At 40.7% G+C, this 16419-nt stretch overlaps 1 protein-coding gene across 4 annotated transcripts in view; it reads left to right on the top strand.

Moving 5' to 3' along the window:
- Window positions 1-16419, top strand: part of gria4b (glutamate receptor, ionotropic, AMPA 4b) — a 116471-nt gene that overhangs the window by 78826 nt on the left and 21226 nt on the right. For 3 of the 4 annotated variants that reach the window (XM_056411534.1, XM_056411533.1, XM_056411535.1), the window contains exons 9-11: window positions 121-231; window positions 7919-8125; window positions 13000-13373. In XM_056411534.1, the coding sequence (XP_056267509.1) occupies window positions 121-231; window positions 7919-8125; window positions 13000-13373 (692 nt within the window). Of the gene's footprint in view, window positions 1-120; window positions 232-1457; window positions 1522-7918; window positions 8126-12999; window positions 13374-16419 lie in introns of those variants that run through there. The other variant, XM_056411536.1, reaches the window with a different exon arrangement.

The raw sequence follows: 16419 nt of genomic DNA, 5'->3' as shown, positions 1-16419 counted from the left end.
TCTTTGTGTTTTTCTTTCACATTGCAATGCAATAGCCTGTTTAAAGTGATATGCACACAATTAAACACACACACACGCACACACACACACACATAATCTCACACTTTGTTTTCCCTGCAGATTGGCTACTGGAACGATGCAGACAAACTGGTCCTGATCCAGGACTCTAGTCTGCATCCAAATGACACCTCTGGCATGGAGAACCGCACTATTGTGGTTACTACCATCATGGTAAGAGACCGACATGCGCTCTCCGACACACACACACACACACACACACACAAGAGGACTTTATTATCTAGTGCATAATGTGTTTGGGATATGCGGAGTCAGGAGGGTCAGTGGCTACACATCCTGCATCCTACCCTCCGACATCAAACCTGTATTCACCATAACCTGACATTAAAGTACGGTGGTCAGCTGCACTGTGATCCTTCACCGCCTCCCCCTTGTAAAGCGCTTCAGGAGGCGCTTTACAAGTATTACTCCAGAACTCTCTGTATTTGCACTTTAACATCAGTGAAACCGCTATTCTTTACGAATCTTGCATTCTTTGGCAAGTGTTGCTGTTTGATTCTGGGCTTTAACGGCGAAGCAGACATAATGTAGACGTGCTGAATGAATCTACCATAGAGTTTGACTTTTTTATAGTATTTAATAAAGTTTTGTTGCCATCCTTTAGACCAGAGAGAAGGGCCGCTCAACATTTTCACTGGGGTAAAAATGAATCACAAAAACTCTCTATATATATGATAGCTACCAAGTATCCACTAACTGTCGCTCCAATAGACCAGAATACAGAGCGGCAACAAGACTTTGTGGTGTGACAAGATAATCTCAACTCAAAGGTCACCTTCTGTAGCCAAACTTTTCATCGCACACAACTCCTTGACGGTCACTTTGATTATTAGGAAAATTATTCCTAGGAAATTTTGGATGCTGGAACATGTTATGCTCAGTTTTCAGCTTTTTACGTACCCCTAAAGGACCTTATTGTGTGTCCTGTGACTACAACTCATGCTTCGGTCCAACATAATCAATAATGAGACTCTTTATTACCGACCCGATGTGAGGTCCTGGGACAGGGATGTGTACAGATTGTAAAGCCTGCTTTGGCAAATTGGTAATTTGTGATATTGTGATAAAATAAACTGAATTGAATTGAATTACTCAACTAGAAACTTCAACAAACCATCATACAGCTCCACTACTTACATTCTCCTGTACTGCACCAGAGGTAGTCAAACTGCTGCCGTTACTTCGATTCTTCTCTCTCATTGCACAGAGTTCATAAAAAAATGTACATGCTGCTAAAAAATCTTAAGTATTTTACTGTGACTTTTAACATGGCTGACTTACAGCAGCCAGATTGTGAGCGCACATGTAGCAGCTGGGTGGAGGAGGGACGGAGGTGGGAATGGAGAGTCACAGCTCAGCACAATCCTCCCTCTTTTCAGCCCCTGATGAGGAACCCCATTTTAAGAAACTGAGCCCCGGTTGGACGCAAGCAGGATATGAAAGCCCTTAAATGGCAGAGGGATGGACACAACAACCCGAGCCCGAATGAAGCCCTAAAGACTCTGGGCGAGAGGAGAGACACGGCAACTTTGTTAATGGACACCCTGTTCGTAAAACTGAACAAGAAATGGAGCCACTCAGAGCCGTAATGGAGCCCCTCGAGAGCAAAATGAAATGCAAATGGAGGCCAAAAAAAAGACTGTCTTTTTTTTTTGTGTGGACGGACACCCATTGAGCCTAAAATGGGTCCCAAACAGCACAGTGTTGTTTACTAGCATTAACAAGCTCCCGCTACACCTGTTTGTGTGTGGTAGCTTCATACATTGTCATGCCCGGTGTGTTTTTCTATGTGGCCAATCACAGCGTAAATCCCATCCAGATTTGAATTTGTAATTGTTGCAAAGATCTATTTGGGACCCTGAACTATAAATTGAGGCGGCACCGGCAGAATGTGAATATGTTTCATGTCTCACTGACTTCCTGTCTGCTCTAAATCTGTCACTTCCCCCTCCGTCTACCTGCTCCGCCGTGCAGCACATGACACACTCGCAGGGCTTCATGTCCGCTTTTAAACCGGCTTAGAAAGACTAATGCGCTCATAATCACCCCCGTTCATATCCATCACGCTTTTTATGCAGCATGATATTACGGCAACATCATGACGCCTTTCTTTCACTCCCGCGTTTCATGTTTGTGAGAGTTATGTTTGTTTAAAGTTAATGACGTGTCCCGGTGTTGTACTGCCTGTGTGTCTTGAGGAACATCTTAGCGGTTATAAAAGAGCCGTTCAATATGGTGGGAAAAGCTCTCGTTTGTCTTCAGGTGGCGGCGAGTCGCCCGAGGGCGTCGGCGTGTGATGAAGCTGTGACTATTCGCAACCCGGACCTGTCTCGGTCCCGTATCCACAGCCGTGAAATCGGTATCCGTTTGGTTATGTGACAGGAGACTTCATGGAGAAATAGTGCAGGAAGTGAACACACCATTTCCTGTCGCTTAATCTTAAACTTAATCTTTCAGTTATATTTCAGCGATGTGTTGTATCGCCTATTCTGCCATATGCCGGATGATGTTGTTGTTGTGGTTGTTGTTGCTGTCACCCTTGTTGTGTGATGTGACGACACACTAGGGTTCTGCATAGGCCGACCCGAACCAAGACCTGTACTCGTACCGCCCGGTTGAGAGCATTTGAGACCCAAATGTTTAACCCAAGGCTCGACTTTCACCCCAAGGACAAAGTTATTTGCTTTCTTAAAAAAATAATTAAATAAATAAATACAAAATAATCTTACGATGGCAACACACAGTTAAAGGACAGCGTACAGCCCCTTCCCTGAGCTTATCCAACGGGGAACAAACAGTCCAAAAGGGGCCAATCGTCACATAATGGCTATTATGGCGAGCGTTTTTTTTTTAAACCGTATGGCTTGTTTTTTGAGTGGGTTAAAAAAAAAACATCTGTTTCAGAACCCAACATTTGTCAGCTAATAATTTTCATCGGTACTGTCAAGTTACGTCCTTTGGATTTTTGCAATTTCCCACTTGAGAAGAAATAGATCCGTCGACGCAGATTTAAAACTGGAATTCCACTCAGACCACACAAACGTGCTCTTTTTTCCCCTCCTTTTTATTTCGGTTGGTTCACTCCAAGTCATGTGACAATCCATATAACGAAGCAAAAGCTTCACTAATTAGAATGAGGTGAAAAAACCTTTAAACAGAAGAAAAAAAGCATTTTCTTTGAATACATAGATCTGCAACCACTTCTTTTGTCTCGTGGGATTTTATTGGTGGCGTAAATATCTGTTATTTGTCTTTAGCTCAAAGCGTTTCATCGCCGATGACTCGTATCTTCCTGGTGGTTGACGCATGTGCAGCGAAGGTCCCTCAGACCAGGGCAGCGTTTGACTGTTATTGCATTGGCAGCACAAGGCCGAACGCTTTGATGAAGTGTGTCTCTGGCTTCACACTCCGTCCATTGCACTTTAAACCGAGCACACTGTCGATCTATCAGGGGGCGAGCGGTCCAGACAAGGTCCTGCTTCATGGTTCTGCTAGCCTTTGTGCGAAGGACATGTTTCGGTTTTTGGGATATTTTTTTATCACAAATCCCTCTTTAAGATGCAACGATAGATGCTCTGGAGAACATTGGGCCTCATCAAACTCAATGTAATCCAAGTCTTATTCATTCAGTCGTATACGCAATACTTCACAAACATAAATCTTCGCTAAAACCTTATGATGTGTGAGACTTTTTATGAAGACCCTCGGATCATAACACGGACAGAAGGAGACTGCTTTCTCTGTCCAAGTAGAAATTCATCTTTACGTAGCAAAGAGTTGTTTGTTGCAATTATTGAATTGTCTCAATCGATTTACAAAACGTCTGAATTAGTCTCGACAAAATTAGTAAGAAAGAGAGATCCAGGGTTAAATTACAAACAAAAAATGTCATTCATGACTCGGCTGTCGTATGTTTGTGGGATCATGTATCTTTAAAAAAGTAACTGGCAACAATTAGAGAAGATTAAATGTTAATAATTCAGTGATTTATAAAATAAATGTTTTTTTTACACAAGCTTTAATTTTCCATTTTACTTGTGTATTCTTATTGCCGCAAGTCCAGACAGTGAATACAGTTGTATATGAGGTTGAGGCTCCAAAGGCCGTCGTGTTGCCCTGCAGCAGCCGGTCGAGTGCACTTCATGCACAACAACAACAACAACACGTGGACATTTACAAATATTTGAGACTTGTTATTTGTGCTTTAAATGTGAGCCCTCTTTTGCTCTTATTATCATTAGTGCCTGCGAGTGGCTTCTGATGACTGAGACCCAGCGTGAGTCATCTACTGAGAAGCATTAATGTGTTTTTGCTTCATAAAATGTTGATTTTGTGCTCAAGTAATTGTAAAATATGGAACATCACATTGCTGCTTTTCACTCATATTCAAACTGAGTTTGTTTATCTCACGTAACTCAAACACAGAACCAAACAGATTTTAGGAAGCAGTCAAACAACTCTCACGTGGGTAATTTGGCTGTGTGTGTCTGTGGATGTAGGTGTGTGTGTGTGTGTGTGTGTGGCTTTGTGACAGGCAGTGGGCCTTACGATGTACGTCTACGTGCTTTTTATAGCATGTCCAGTGAGTCTCATTAGTCGTGTGGTTGTATTGACCAGCTGTGCTGGCCTTCGCCGTGAAGACCTCTCTTCTCATGCCAGAGACACTGACGGCATCCTTTATCTGTGCCCCTCCCTCTGCTCCTCTGGCTGCCAGCACTGTCATACACCCTGCTGTCATAAATCACGTGGATTAGTGCTGTGCCCCCCCCCCCCCACCACTCACCTCCCATTTGATATACATCCAAAACATCTGCGACTTGAAAACAAGAGTTTTCATAATCAAAGTGGCCGAGCTTCATCAAAAGCGTATCATGAATTGCATTCTTCAGTCGAATAGTTGTCAGTGGAAGGAAACACGGGGTTGCTTTACGTGAAGCGGCGAAAGACGTTTTAATTAATTACAGTGAACACGATTGCAGTCTTTATTGTGTTCCAACTCTTTTTCATTTAGTTTGACCTCATTGGATTGATGGGCTGCTGCCTGTCACAGGGTCCATTTGGATTGTACCACTTGTACTTGTCATCTACTGTTGGGAGAACAGTTCAGTTTAATCCGGAGGCAACACACTTTTCTCGATCGGCTACTTGGTCTAATGGGTTTGTTTTCAGCGCAGCTAAAAACAAACTCGCCTTATTTTGATCAAAAAGTTTGCCAATGATTGACATTTTGAAAATGACGCCGCTTCATCCAACGGCTCACTTTGGATGCTCCTACAAAAAAACATCTAAAGAAGATAAGCTGAGTTCATGTTAGTCTTTTGTGATATAGATTTTAGTTTTAGTTGAATAATTGATGTTTGCGCTGACCACGTTTCACAATAAAGCCACTCTGCTCGAGAGGTTATAGAGGCAGTAGGAAATGTTGCGTTTGCAGTAGCAGTAACTTAATAAAAACAACTTTAATACGCTTTTAGCAGAGTGGAAATAAACAGTGGGGCTGACATCAATTAGATTAAATATAAGTGGACATGCATGCGAGTCTCTGTGGGTGTATACGATGTTTGAATCTGGTGCATGAATGGAATCACAAAAGCAAACAGACCCCAGCGGCTCCAGGTTCAACCCAGTTGCTAGAAAAACACACCTTATGCGCTAAATGTCAACATTTCTGAACCCCAAAAACGTGTTTCGTGATTGTGTTTCATATCAGCCTCTCGTGGCGCTTGCTGTGGTTGATTTAAGAAATCGAAAAACTTGGTTATGGTTGTAAAAGAAGATCATGGCTAACGTTGAAATAACGTGTTAAATAAAAGCATAACTGTGTTACGTAATAGGCATAAAGTTAATATTTACTGTACTTTTGGTTTCACACGGGATGAGAACAGTGGCCTTCTGGGTACAAGTTCTGTTTCTTTGAACCATACATCCAACCTCCCAACTTACCTTGGACTTTCTCTGTTGTAATACGTGTTATTATATTACTTCACTTTCAATAAAACTCGGTTTACTTCGTCACTTGCTCTGTTCGTCGCTCTTTTTATACGTCAGTTGCTGAGACCGAATGCAAAAACAATTCCATGGTTTGCAGAAACGTACAATGCCAGGTGACTAGTCTAAATACCTGCAAATATGTTTGTAAATATGTTCCCTTAAGAATATGAACTGAAACAAAAAGGTTATTTAGTTAGGTCCTGCATTTTAATCTTACCAGAGTGTGTCAAAATGTCCAAATCTGGATTTATACATTTATTTTTGCAGTTTTCTTTTCTTCTTGGGAATATATAAAATATATATATATATACATACATAAATACATTTGACATTTGATCAGATTACCACAAACTATCTCATAGATAGCAGGATAGCTCTTCAAGATCAAAGGATCACAGATTGCAATAACTTCAATGTGCAAAAAAAGTGCAGAATAATGGATATTTTTGTGTTAAAGGTTCATCTTTGTACGACAATTGTTGAATAACCTTCACGAATATTTTGGGTTAACTCCCTTTTTAATGCTATACTGACGCATCGTGAGGCATAACAACCCACAAATAAAAAGAACAAGTTTTTAAAGTGTCGCATTTTTTTTGTGAGCACGATATTGTGAAACATAAATGGTGATGTATTATTTTGACACAAAACTGCAACCGCGTGCCATCGTTAGTAATATTTCGTCCTACCGCGGGCTCATCTGAGCATTTGCATTCCCACTGAGGAGTCTTTGGTTTTACCTTGCTTTGGCCCGGGGGCGATGTCAAGAAAACACATCTCACAATAAATTGCTCCGGTTCTCAACATGAAATCCGTTGCCTTCCATGACAAAAGTAATTTGTTTGGAAATATGAGAGCAGAAAGCGTGCAAGGTTGACACTCTAGAACACTTTCTTAAACAGCGGCAAATGGCGTGATCGACACCCTCCTGCTGGTCACAGCGTCGACCGACGTCGCCGCCCCCCCGATTACGATAAGTTGAGTCAGGCTTGTTTTGAGGCGTTGCGTCATTCAGTCTGACTGCAGCTTCTTCTTCTTCTTCTTACCCTGACACACTGAGATGGAAGAGTTATGCTGTTCGATTTATTCCGGTTTGGATTCCGTTTCAATTTTGGATGATTGGATTTGGCAGCTCGGGTACCATCCCATCACGATACAGTCCACCTTCTCATTGTCGTGCAGGAATGTTGATCATGTGGACTTGATTTGGTTGAAAGATGTGCTAAAATCCTAACTAGCAACAGTAACTTTCATTAAGGTGCATCATATGATGCCAAACGCTGTTGATTTGAGTTTGTTTTTTTAATAGCATCTTAAATGGTGCAGCTTTATTTATTCCTAATCACGACCAGAAGAGACGAAAATAGATTTCATTAACGAACTGAACTGAAACTGAAGTTACCCTGAGGAGCTGCATGGGAGAAAATAACACAGAATTAGAGTTTCTCCCCGAAACAAATTGCTTGTTTTCTTGACGCCACACAAGAACGGCAAATGTATTTCTCGGCCGTATAAAACATTTGAAGCAACATTATTATCCGTGTTTGCGAGCCAGAAAGTATCGTCCCGCTGCATTTGTCTATGTCACTGCCACCGTCGACGTCTTTGAAATGAAATAGCATGAAACCATCAGCAACAGCGCATCGCTGCATGTTTCGGCGTATATTGCAAACAAAGCGGGGATCATCACAACATCGCTCCGTAGCACTCCCAGTGGTCAGAAACCTCCACCCGGTGCCTTTGATCTCGGCGTTCCCGCTTTTCATTCTGTTGTCCATTGGTGTGTCGACCAACCGTTGTGTCTGTCCGTCTGACGGTTTTGGTTCACTGGTTATGGTCCCTTGTGTAGGAGGGTCCCTATGTGATGCTCAAGAAGAACTGGGAGATGTACGAGGGCAACGACCAGTACGAGGGGTACTGCGTGGACCTGGCCGCGGAGATCTCCAAACACATCGGCATCAAGTACAAAATCTCCGTCGTTCCCGACGGAAAGTACGGCGCCAGAGACCCAGAGACAAAGATCTGGAACGGCATGGTCGGGGAGCTGGTGTACGGGGTAGGTGCTTTTGTTTGTTTACACTCGTTGGCGTTCTCCGCGCTCCTTAAAGCACTATTTTGAAGAGGGATGAGCTTCTCATCGAAGGTGGCTTATCTCCTTCATACTTTAATTTGTCAGTAAGATTCAAGATGGTATTTAGAGATAATATAATAATATTATATTTTTTATTTATTTTGCATAATTCAAACAATAGAACAAAAAAAATCACAACATAAATGAATATCTCAGTGCAGGAAGAGACAAAAAGCCAATGAGGCTTATTTGAAGCCTCCACCTATATAATATTTTACAAAATTACAAACATAAAATAAAAAATGCATAAGATAGACAACAACATTCTCACTTCTCACCATTTTAAGGCTAATAATAAATGTGTACGCCATCTGGCTTTTGACAGAAAAATTGGTTCCTGAGGCTGAAAATGGAGAAAAATATTGGTCATCAAAGTCAAATTAATTAATTTGAAACTGTAAGCAGAGGCTTTCATGAAAGCAAATATATATTTAACAGAACATTCTGTTCATTTGTTTTTCCAATGACCTTTTATAAACACAATAAAGCCATAATGACATCACTTAATGCATTTATGCGTATTTAAATGTCAACCGATCATACATTCTCAAATTATATCCAGTATGTGCGAGTCGTGACTTTAATGGCTCGCACAAATAATGTAAAAGCCTTTAAGAAACATTTAACTATATATAAACATCCGCAACATATAACTCAGATAATGAATTGAGCTCAATGTGTCGTGGCACTTATTCATTATACTAAAAGTCACATCGTACTCACCAATCTTCTACTTCTTTTGCATTTGATCGCTGCAAATGTTTAAAAAATAAAAGCCAACGCCGAACACGGGTGGTAATGCAGTTTCACATGGGATGCTTTTATTGTGAAAAACGTCACGAATGAATTGCGACTAAAAATAACGAGCGAACAAACAATATTTCTGTCGATGAAGAGAAACTCAGAACAGCAATGTGTTGAGTATGACACGTTATTGTGGTGATGTAATGAATGCTTATGTAATGCACATTAACCTAAATGCATCACGACAACAGGAAATGTTGAAACGTCTGAATAAAATGTGATGATGTAACTTCTGCTTTCTAAATAACGGTCCCGCCCCACAATTAAATAATATAGAGTATGTTTAAAAGACAACATGTAACATACTGTATGTCTAATAAAGAGTTGTTTCCTTTTCCATGGAAAGAGAGGAGTGTTTTTTTGTGTTCTAATACAGAATATAAATAATTTAAAGTGAAAATGTTGTCATTTAAGGGCGAATTCATTTGGATTTCCCCTCCGCTGTGTCACTGATAGAGACCACAGAACAATAGCTGTTTAACCGTTGTCTAATTTTCAAGTTGGCTTTTCCCAGAACACATTCGCAGGTGTGCGGGAAATGAGGAGCAGCAATAGAAATGAGTTTGAACTTTATTCAGTCCAAAAAAAGAAAAGAAAAGCGTTTTTCTAGTCCTGTTTTGTTTCCCGATGAGATAAGTGTCATATTCACACGGGGGCATTGCATTTTCCTCGCCCTGCCTCTTCGGTTCTTCCGTCACTCACTGTGAAGACGGTTCGGGATGTCAGGAGTGATCAAGCAGTACGCTGCACTTTTGGTGTAAAGACTAACCAGGTTGGTCCAAAGTGCCAGAATAATAAGTGCTGCTGCGCTCTCTGCTATTTTCATCTCTTTCACAAGAACACTGAGCAGAAACACTTCCTGTCATACAGCTTTGCTCTGAGTGGAAGACATGACGGGCAAAATAGCTTCAACTTAAAACGGGAATACTTAAGTGTGCATATTATTTTACACTGTCTATATTTTATATTTTTATATTTAATTTAATTTTAGTCATTAGTATTGTATTGTGTATGCATATATGTTGTATATATACAGTACATATATATTTTATTTTATATTTTACTTGTATACTTGTATACATCTCTATCTTTCATCCCTGTTTTTTATATTTTATATTTTATTTTTTATTCTCGTATGTTTAGTTTATTGGTGCTGCTACTGCTTCGACAAATTTCCCCTTGGGGATTAATAAAGTATTTATCTATCTATCTATCTATCTATATTCTCCTCTGTCCAAGTCTAGTTTGGGACTTCAAACCTATTCCAGATCAATAGTGTGCAGGATTTCTTTTGACCTTTCGCAGTCACAGTATTGATCTCATCATTATGTTGGAGTAATTGTTACATGCAAATAAAATGAATATTCCACATCATGACTTTCTTTCTGCTTGAGGGTAGATATGTGAAGGATATGGGAAGAATATCCAAGGCCCCTTTCCCGAAAAAAACCATTGCCTTCCACTAACATCTGGCTTTTTGGCAACGATAGAAACATGACGCGCGCATTTAGCCCCCTTCTGGGCGGATGCTACTGTGTATGACATGTTCTGAAGTGAACATAGGATACATCAAATCAACAGGGATTCGACAAAATTACTAGAATTTATAAACAGACCAAACCATATAATTAATATGCTGTCGTCAAAGCCACCAGACTCCAGTTAGACAACTGTGACAGACACGAGATAAAACTGATCACAACCGCCTTGGTTTGTTTTTCCACTGTTCAACCAATCAAAGGCTCCCGTTTGGTCTAAATTAACCCTTCATTCAGCGGGTTTGATGTGAAAAGAAACAGCCTTCATATACAGGACTGTCTCAGAAAATTAGAATATTGTGATGAAGTTCTTTATTTTCTGTAATGCAATTAAAAAAACAAAAATGTCATGCATTCTGGATTCATTACAAATCAACTGAAATATTGCAAGCCTTTTATTCTTTTAATATTGCTGATTATGGCTTACAGCTTAAGAAAACTCAAATATCCTATCTCTAAATATTAGAATATCATGAAAAAGTATACTAGTAGGGTATTAAACAAATCACTTGAATTGTCTAATTAACTCGAAACACCTGCAAGGGTTTCCTGAGCCTTGACAAACACTCAGCTGTTATAAATCTTTTTTTTTACTTGGTCTGAGGAAATATTAAAATTTTATGAGATAGGATTTTAGAGTTTTCTTAAGCTGTAAGCCATAATCAGCAATATTTAAAAAAATAAAAGGCTTGCAATATTTCAGTTGATTTGTAATGAATCCAGAATGCATGACATTTTTTTTTTTTAATTGCATTACAGAAAATAAAGAACTTTATCACAATATTCTAATTTTCTGAGACAGTCCTGTACACTACCGTTCAAAAGTTTGGGGTCACTTAGAAATGTCTTTATTTTCAAAGAAAAGCACTGTTTTTTCAATAAAGATAACATTAATCAAAAATACACTCTATACATTGTTAATGTGGTAAATGACTATTCTAGGTGGAAACGTCTGGTTTCTAATGAAATATCTCCATAGGTGTATAGAGGCCCATTTCCATCAACTATCACTCCAGTGTTCTAATGGTACATTGTGTTTGCTAGTCGCCTTAGAAGACTAATGTCTGATTAGAAAACCCTTGTGCAATTATGTTAGCACAGCTGAAAACAGTTATGCTGGTGATATAAGCTATACAACTGGCCTTCCTTTGAGCTTGAAGAACAAAATTAATACTTCAAATATTAATCATTATTTCTAACCTTGTCAATGTCTTGACTATATTTTCTATTCAATTTTCAATTCATTTGATAAATAAAAGTGAGTTTTCATGGAAGACACGAAATTGTCTGGATGACCCCAAACTTTTGAACGGTAGTGTAAGATTGAAAAACAAAAAGCTGGAAAGCTTGACTGGCAAAGGAGACTGTTGCCTTTTTAAAATGTGTTTCCCTCGTTTAACAAGAGTACAAGAGGGAAAAGGGAAGAAGTTGACTAGGTCGTAGAGGATGAACAATGCCAGTAAGGATAGTAAAACCTGCATCAGTGTGTACTTGAAAATATATGCTCTGCTCCGGTGTGTATAGCAAATATTGCACTATAGAGTGTGTGATTTAGGTGCATAGAGGAAGCTGGCAGCTTATGCTACAGCATTCATGGGAATGTCTCAGGACATGGAAGCTGTCAGCACTTTCCTGTCCAAGACTTTGCAGAGAGAACATTAATTTCTTACCCGGCTTTCCCGAAAGAAAGCCCACAAAAGCCCTGCCTCCTCTTAACCTCCCATGTTTTTTCGTGCTCACCAAAGGCCTCCGAGGCTGTCATCTTAGTTCATTCTGCTGAGGATGAAATAACTTAAATCTCTTTCACTTTCTTTCCCTCGCCCTTGTTTTCTTCTTTCCCACCTCCTTAAGTGCCAGATGGCCGTAATGAAACCTTACATTCTTGCAGATATGAAGTCCTTTGCTCCTAAGCCGGGCGGACAAGGTCACGAGTGTTGCAAAGTCACTCACTGTAATCTGGTTTGTGGATTCTCAGCAAGCCTGTGTGAACTTTTCCACATTTTTTTGGCCTTCCTGTGCTGTAAGCGTTTCTTTCTGACACATTATTGTATCCTCCCTGCTGATTCAGCTAAGCCTCTCAGCATTAGACAGGGTTTCGGCATGTATTTTTCAATTTCCCTTCTCTCTCTTTCGTTCTTCAACTTGATCACTCCGAGATGTATTCAGCCGACGTCTAAACTCGATGGCTTTGAGATCTGTTCAGTCAAGGGGGAAATTCAGATATAAGACATGAGCTGAGGAGAAGAGAAATGGGGTAATTGTTGTTTTGTTTTGCGATGGCTGGCTGGTTATCGGCCTTCGGCGTGTCATATCTGTGACTAAGTGATGTTTGATTGTCGCATGGCCCAGCTCAGAGAGATGATCCATCATTTGCTGTTAGGTTATCTGTCATCATTTGAATTTAGAGTTGCTCGTTCAGGCGGCTGATCAAATTCCTTTTCATCTAAATCCCCACAGAAAGCGGAAATCGCTGTGGCCCCATTGACTATCACGTTGGTCCGGGAGGAGGTGATCGACTTCTCCAAGCCCTTCATGTCGCTGGGCATTTCTATCATGATCAAGAAGCCCCAAAAATCCAAACCAGGGGTGTTCTCCTTCCTGGACCCGTTGGCCTATGAGATCTGGATGTGCATTGTGTTCGCCTATATCGGCGTGAGCGTGGTGCTCTTCCTGGTCAGCCGCTTCAGCCCGTACGAATGGCACACCGAGGAGCCCGAAGAGGGCACCGACGGTCCGCCAAGCGATCAGCCCCCCAATGAATTTGGTATCTTCAACTCTCTCTGGTTCTCCCTGGGCGCCTTCATGCAGCAGGGCTGTGACATCTCCCCCAGGTAAGACACACTTTTTTTTGTTGATCAGACTGTCTTCCATCTGAGAAAAGTGCAACAGTTCCTGGATGTTTGGGAGCAAACATCCAGGAACCAAGTCACGCTGATTCATTGTGTTTTTTGTCCTCAGGCTGGGGGAAACATTCCATGACTTTTAGGCCAATTATAATCGCTGTCTGCCATCACGTCCAAATGGATTGTCTGGACGAGTCCTTAGATCCCTCGCCTGACAATCCTGTTAAGACCTTTATCTTCGTATTAATCATGTTTGATTGACACAAACTGGACTCGTCTAGACGCCGTCCAGAGACGAGCAGTAGCCTGTGACAGTGCAAAAGAAACAACTAAATCAGGATGTTGTTCGGTTTAGTTGTAATTGGCAAGAAGAGAACGGTTGCCCTTACTTTTTCTTTTATTTAGACAATCTGTGCAACAGGAGATGGAAAAAAATCTGCTGTAATTTCTATTTCGTTCACAATCCTAAGAGCTGTGTAGTGTGTCCTTTGCTTGAGGGACAACTAACATTCACATGTAAGCTTCCATCGTAAACCATGGAAATAATATATATATATATATACAGTATATATACACATATATACAGTATATATATATATATATATACACATATACATATGTGATACATTTCTACCATAACCAGTTTATAGATCAAACTCTGGGATGACTGTATTATTGTATTTAGTTACTGTTATGCTGTGAAAACCTCATAATCTGATTACTCCCAAACTAATTTAAGATTGACTTCAATTAAAGTTTAGGATAATGTAATTCTGTGTTGGTTGACCCTAAAAAGATGAAAACCCCAAATACTTTGTTGCTAAAGGAATACTTGTTTTTCTTTGTGTTAAGTGAAGAGCGGCTTAGCTTAGCATAACGACTGAAAGCAGGTCTAAACTAGCCTAACGTTGTGGAACATTCACATTCACGCCTACAAACAACCTTAAAACTCACTATTTGACATCTAACTTCTTTGTTTCCTTCCACAAAGAGAAACGTACATGCTGAGTTACATGATGTAACTATGTCTCTACAAACAGCAATGTATCCGTCCACCCAACATTTCAAGAAGCTCCACACAGTTAGCTTTTTTTTTGCCTCGAAAAGAATCCCAATATGCCAATTTCTGACACCCGAGATCCATGTGATACAGTACACTTCAGAGGTGTTGTAGCTCCAGATGTTTCCAGTCTTTACGCTAAGCTAAGCTAAACACATCCCATCTCGAGCTCCTAACTTAACCCACAGAAGAGCATTCTCCAAAATACAGAATTATTCCTTTCAACTTCAACTAATGACACTGAAAACGAATTTCTTAGAGAGCTTTCACAAGCAAAAGCTCAACTCTCTCAAAAGTAATCTCGGACCTGTAGACTTTGACCCGTACCCGGGGTTGAGCCAATTAAAAATAACAAATTTTCTCTTACAATGACATTTTGGAGATATGAGGTTTTCATCCACCACGATGTACATCATCTTACCAATTATAAGTCAGTTATTTAACCCTCCTGTTACCTTAGGGTCAATTTGACCCCATTCAATGTTTAATGTCGGTGTTCTTTGGGGTCAATTTGACCCCAGGCTGTTTTTCACTGTGTCAAACATAGAAGAAATATCAACTTTTTTATATATTTAAAGGGCTATTTCGGTAGTCAACAAACAAACATAAAGTACCTCACACTTAAACTTGGAAAACAATATTAATTCTAATAATTTTCTGGAGGTTTTAATTGCTGGGGTCAAATTGACCCCGAGGGTAAAATATGTCAGTAAATATAAAGGTAACAGGAGGGTTAAACATTGAATGGGGTCAAATTGACCCGAAGGCAACAGGAGGGTTCAGTAAGTTATTGCACATGACCTGCTGTATGAGTGGCAGTTTGCATGGCAACTGTAGCATAATACAGATAGCACTATAGTACTATACGATACTTAGGTACGAGTGTGTTTTCGTGTTGTTAGCTACGGCCTCACGTGTTGCTCCGTGTGTCTGCCGCTCACGCTGAGTGTTTTATGTACATGCGTATTTTGTGTGTGCGTTTTCTAGTCGTCTCCAGCCACATCGTTCCTCGCTGTCTCTTTGCATTCACTCGGCTCTCTGCTTGTCAGGGAGTTAGGTCGTCTCCGCGTCCGTCAGCTTCGGCAGTTGTGGCTTCGCCCTGGTGCGCCTCGCGTCCGTCTCGCGGAGCTCCAGTGACGCTGGCGACCGTCGTCCTGCGGAGCCGCCGTTTGCTCCATCGTAGATGAAACGCGTGTGGTTCATTGAGATGCACCCTGTGTCTGCGACTTCTCTTCCCTTTGTCCAAATGACTCAAACCGAGCATCCTTTGGGCTTAACGCTAAAGGTGAAGATGGAGGGCTTTGGTAGAAGGGTGGAGAAATAAGGGCTTGTAGACATAACTGTCTGTCTGTGTTCCTCTCCAGCATTTATTGGCTGGTCGTCTTTGCTTTTCCAATCAAAGATCAGGCTTCCTGTCCGTCATCGCACTCAGGCATTCTCTCTGCTCACATCTACTGTTCGTAGGGCTGCACAATTAATCGAGTACCCACATTTGAATGAACAGGATCGACTGCGATATTGATGTTTAGGATTGATGTTCCGCTCCTATGAACCCCGCTGCATATCAAATCAAACGCTTTCTAAACTAACAGCCATCCGCCACGGGGCAATGTCCCAAATAGAGCAGCAGGCCCTGATTCACTGTACATTTTACAGGCAAAAGTGAAAATCACGACTTTTTAATTTGACTTTGAGGACAGGCACTGTGAATAAGGACTGTTTATTTAAATGTGAAATGGGCATAAAAATAGTTTCTCCCTAAATCAAAATGAACCTTTGGGCCATAATTGTGCAGCCCTAATCGTTATGGTCAAACCTATGGACTGGTAGAGCCTGTAATTCTTAATGGTTTCTCATTTCCTGTAAAGCCTTTCTTATCTGTTTGAATGGCTTTGTCAAGCTTACAGTTCCCACAGATGGATTGTTTGGGTTATTTTAAGCGACTGCTGTAATGGCCTCCGTTGTTATTTTCAA

Source organism: Pseudoliparis swirei, chromosome 3 (genome assembly GCF_029220125.1).
Source record: "Pseudoliparis swirei isolate HS2019 ecotype Mariana Trench chromosome 3, NWPU_hadal_v1, whole genome shotgun sequence".
NCBI lineage: Eukaryota > Metazoa > Chordata > Actinopteri > Perciformes > Liparidae > Pseudoliparis > Pseudoliparis swirei.
Note: the sequence above shows the minus strand (reverse complement) of the source record. Positions and strands in the feature narration are given on the sequence as shown.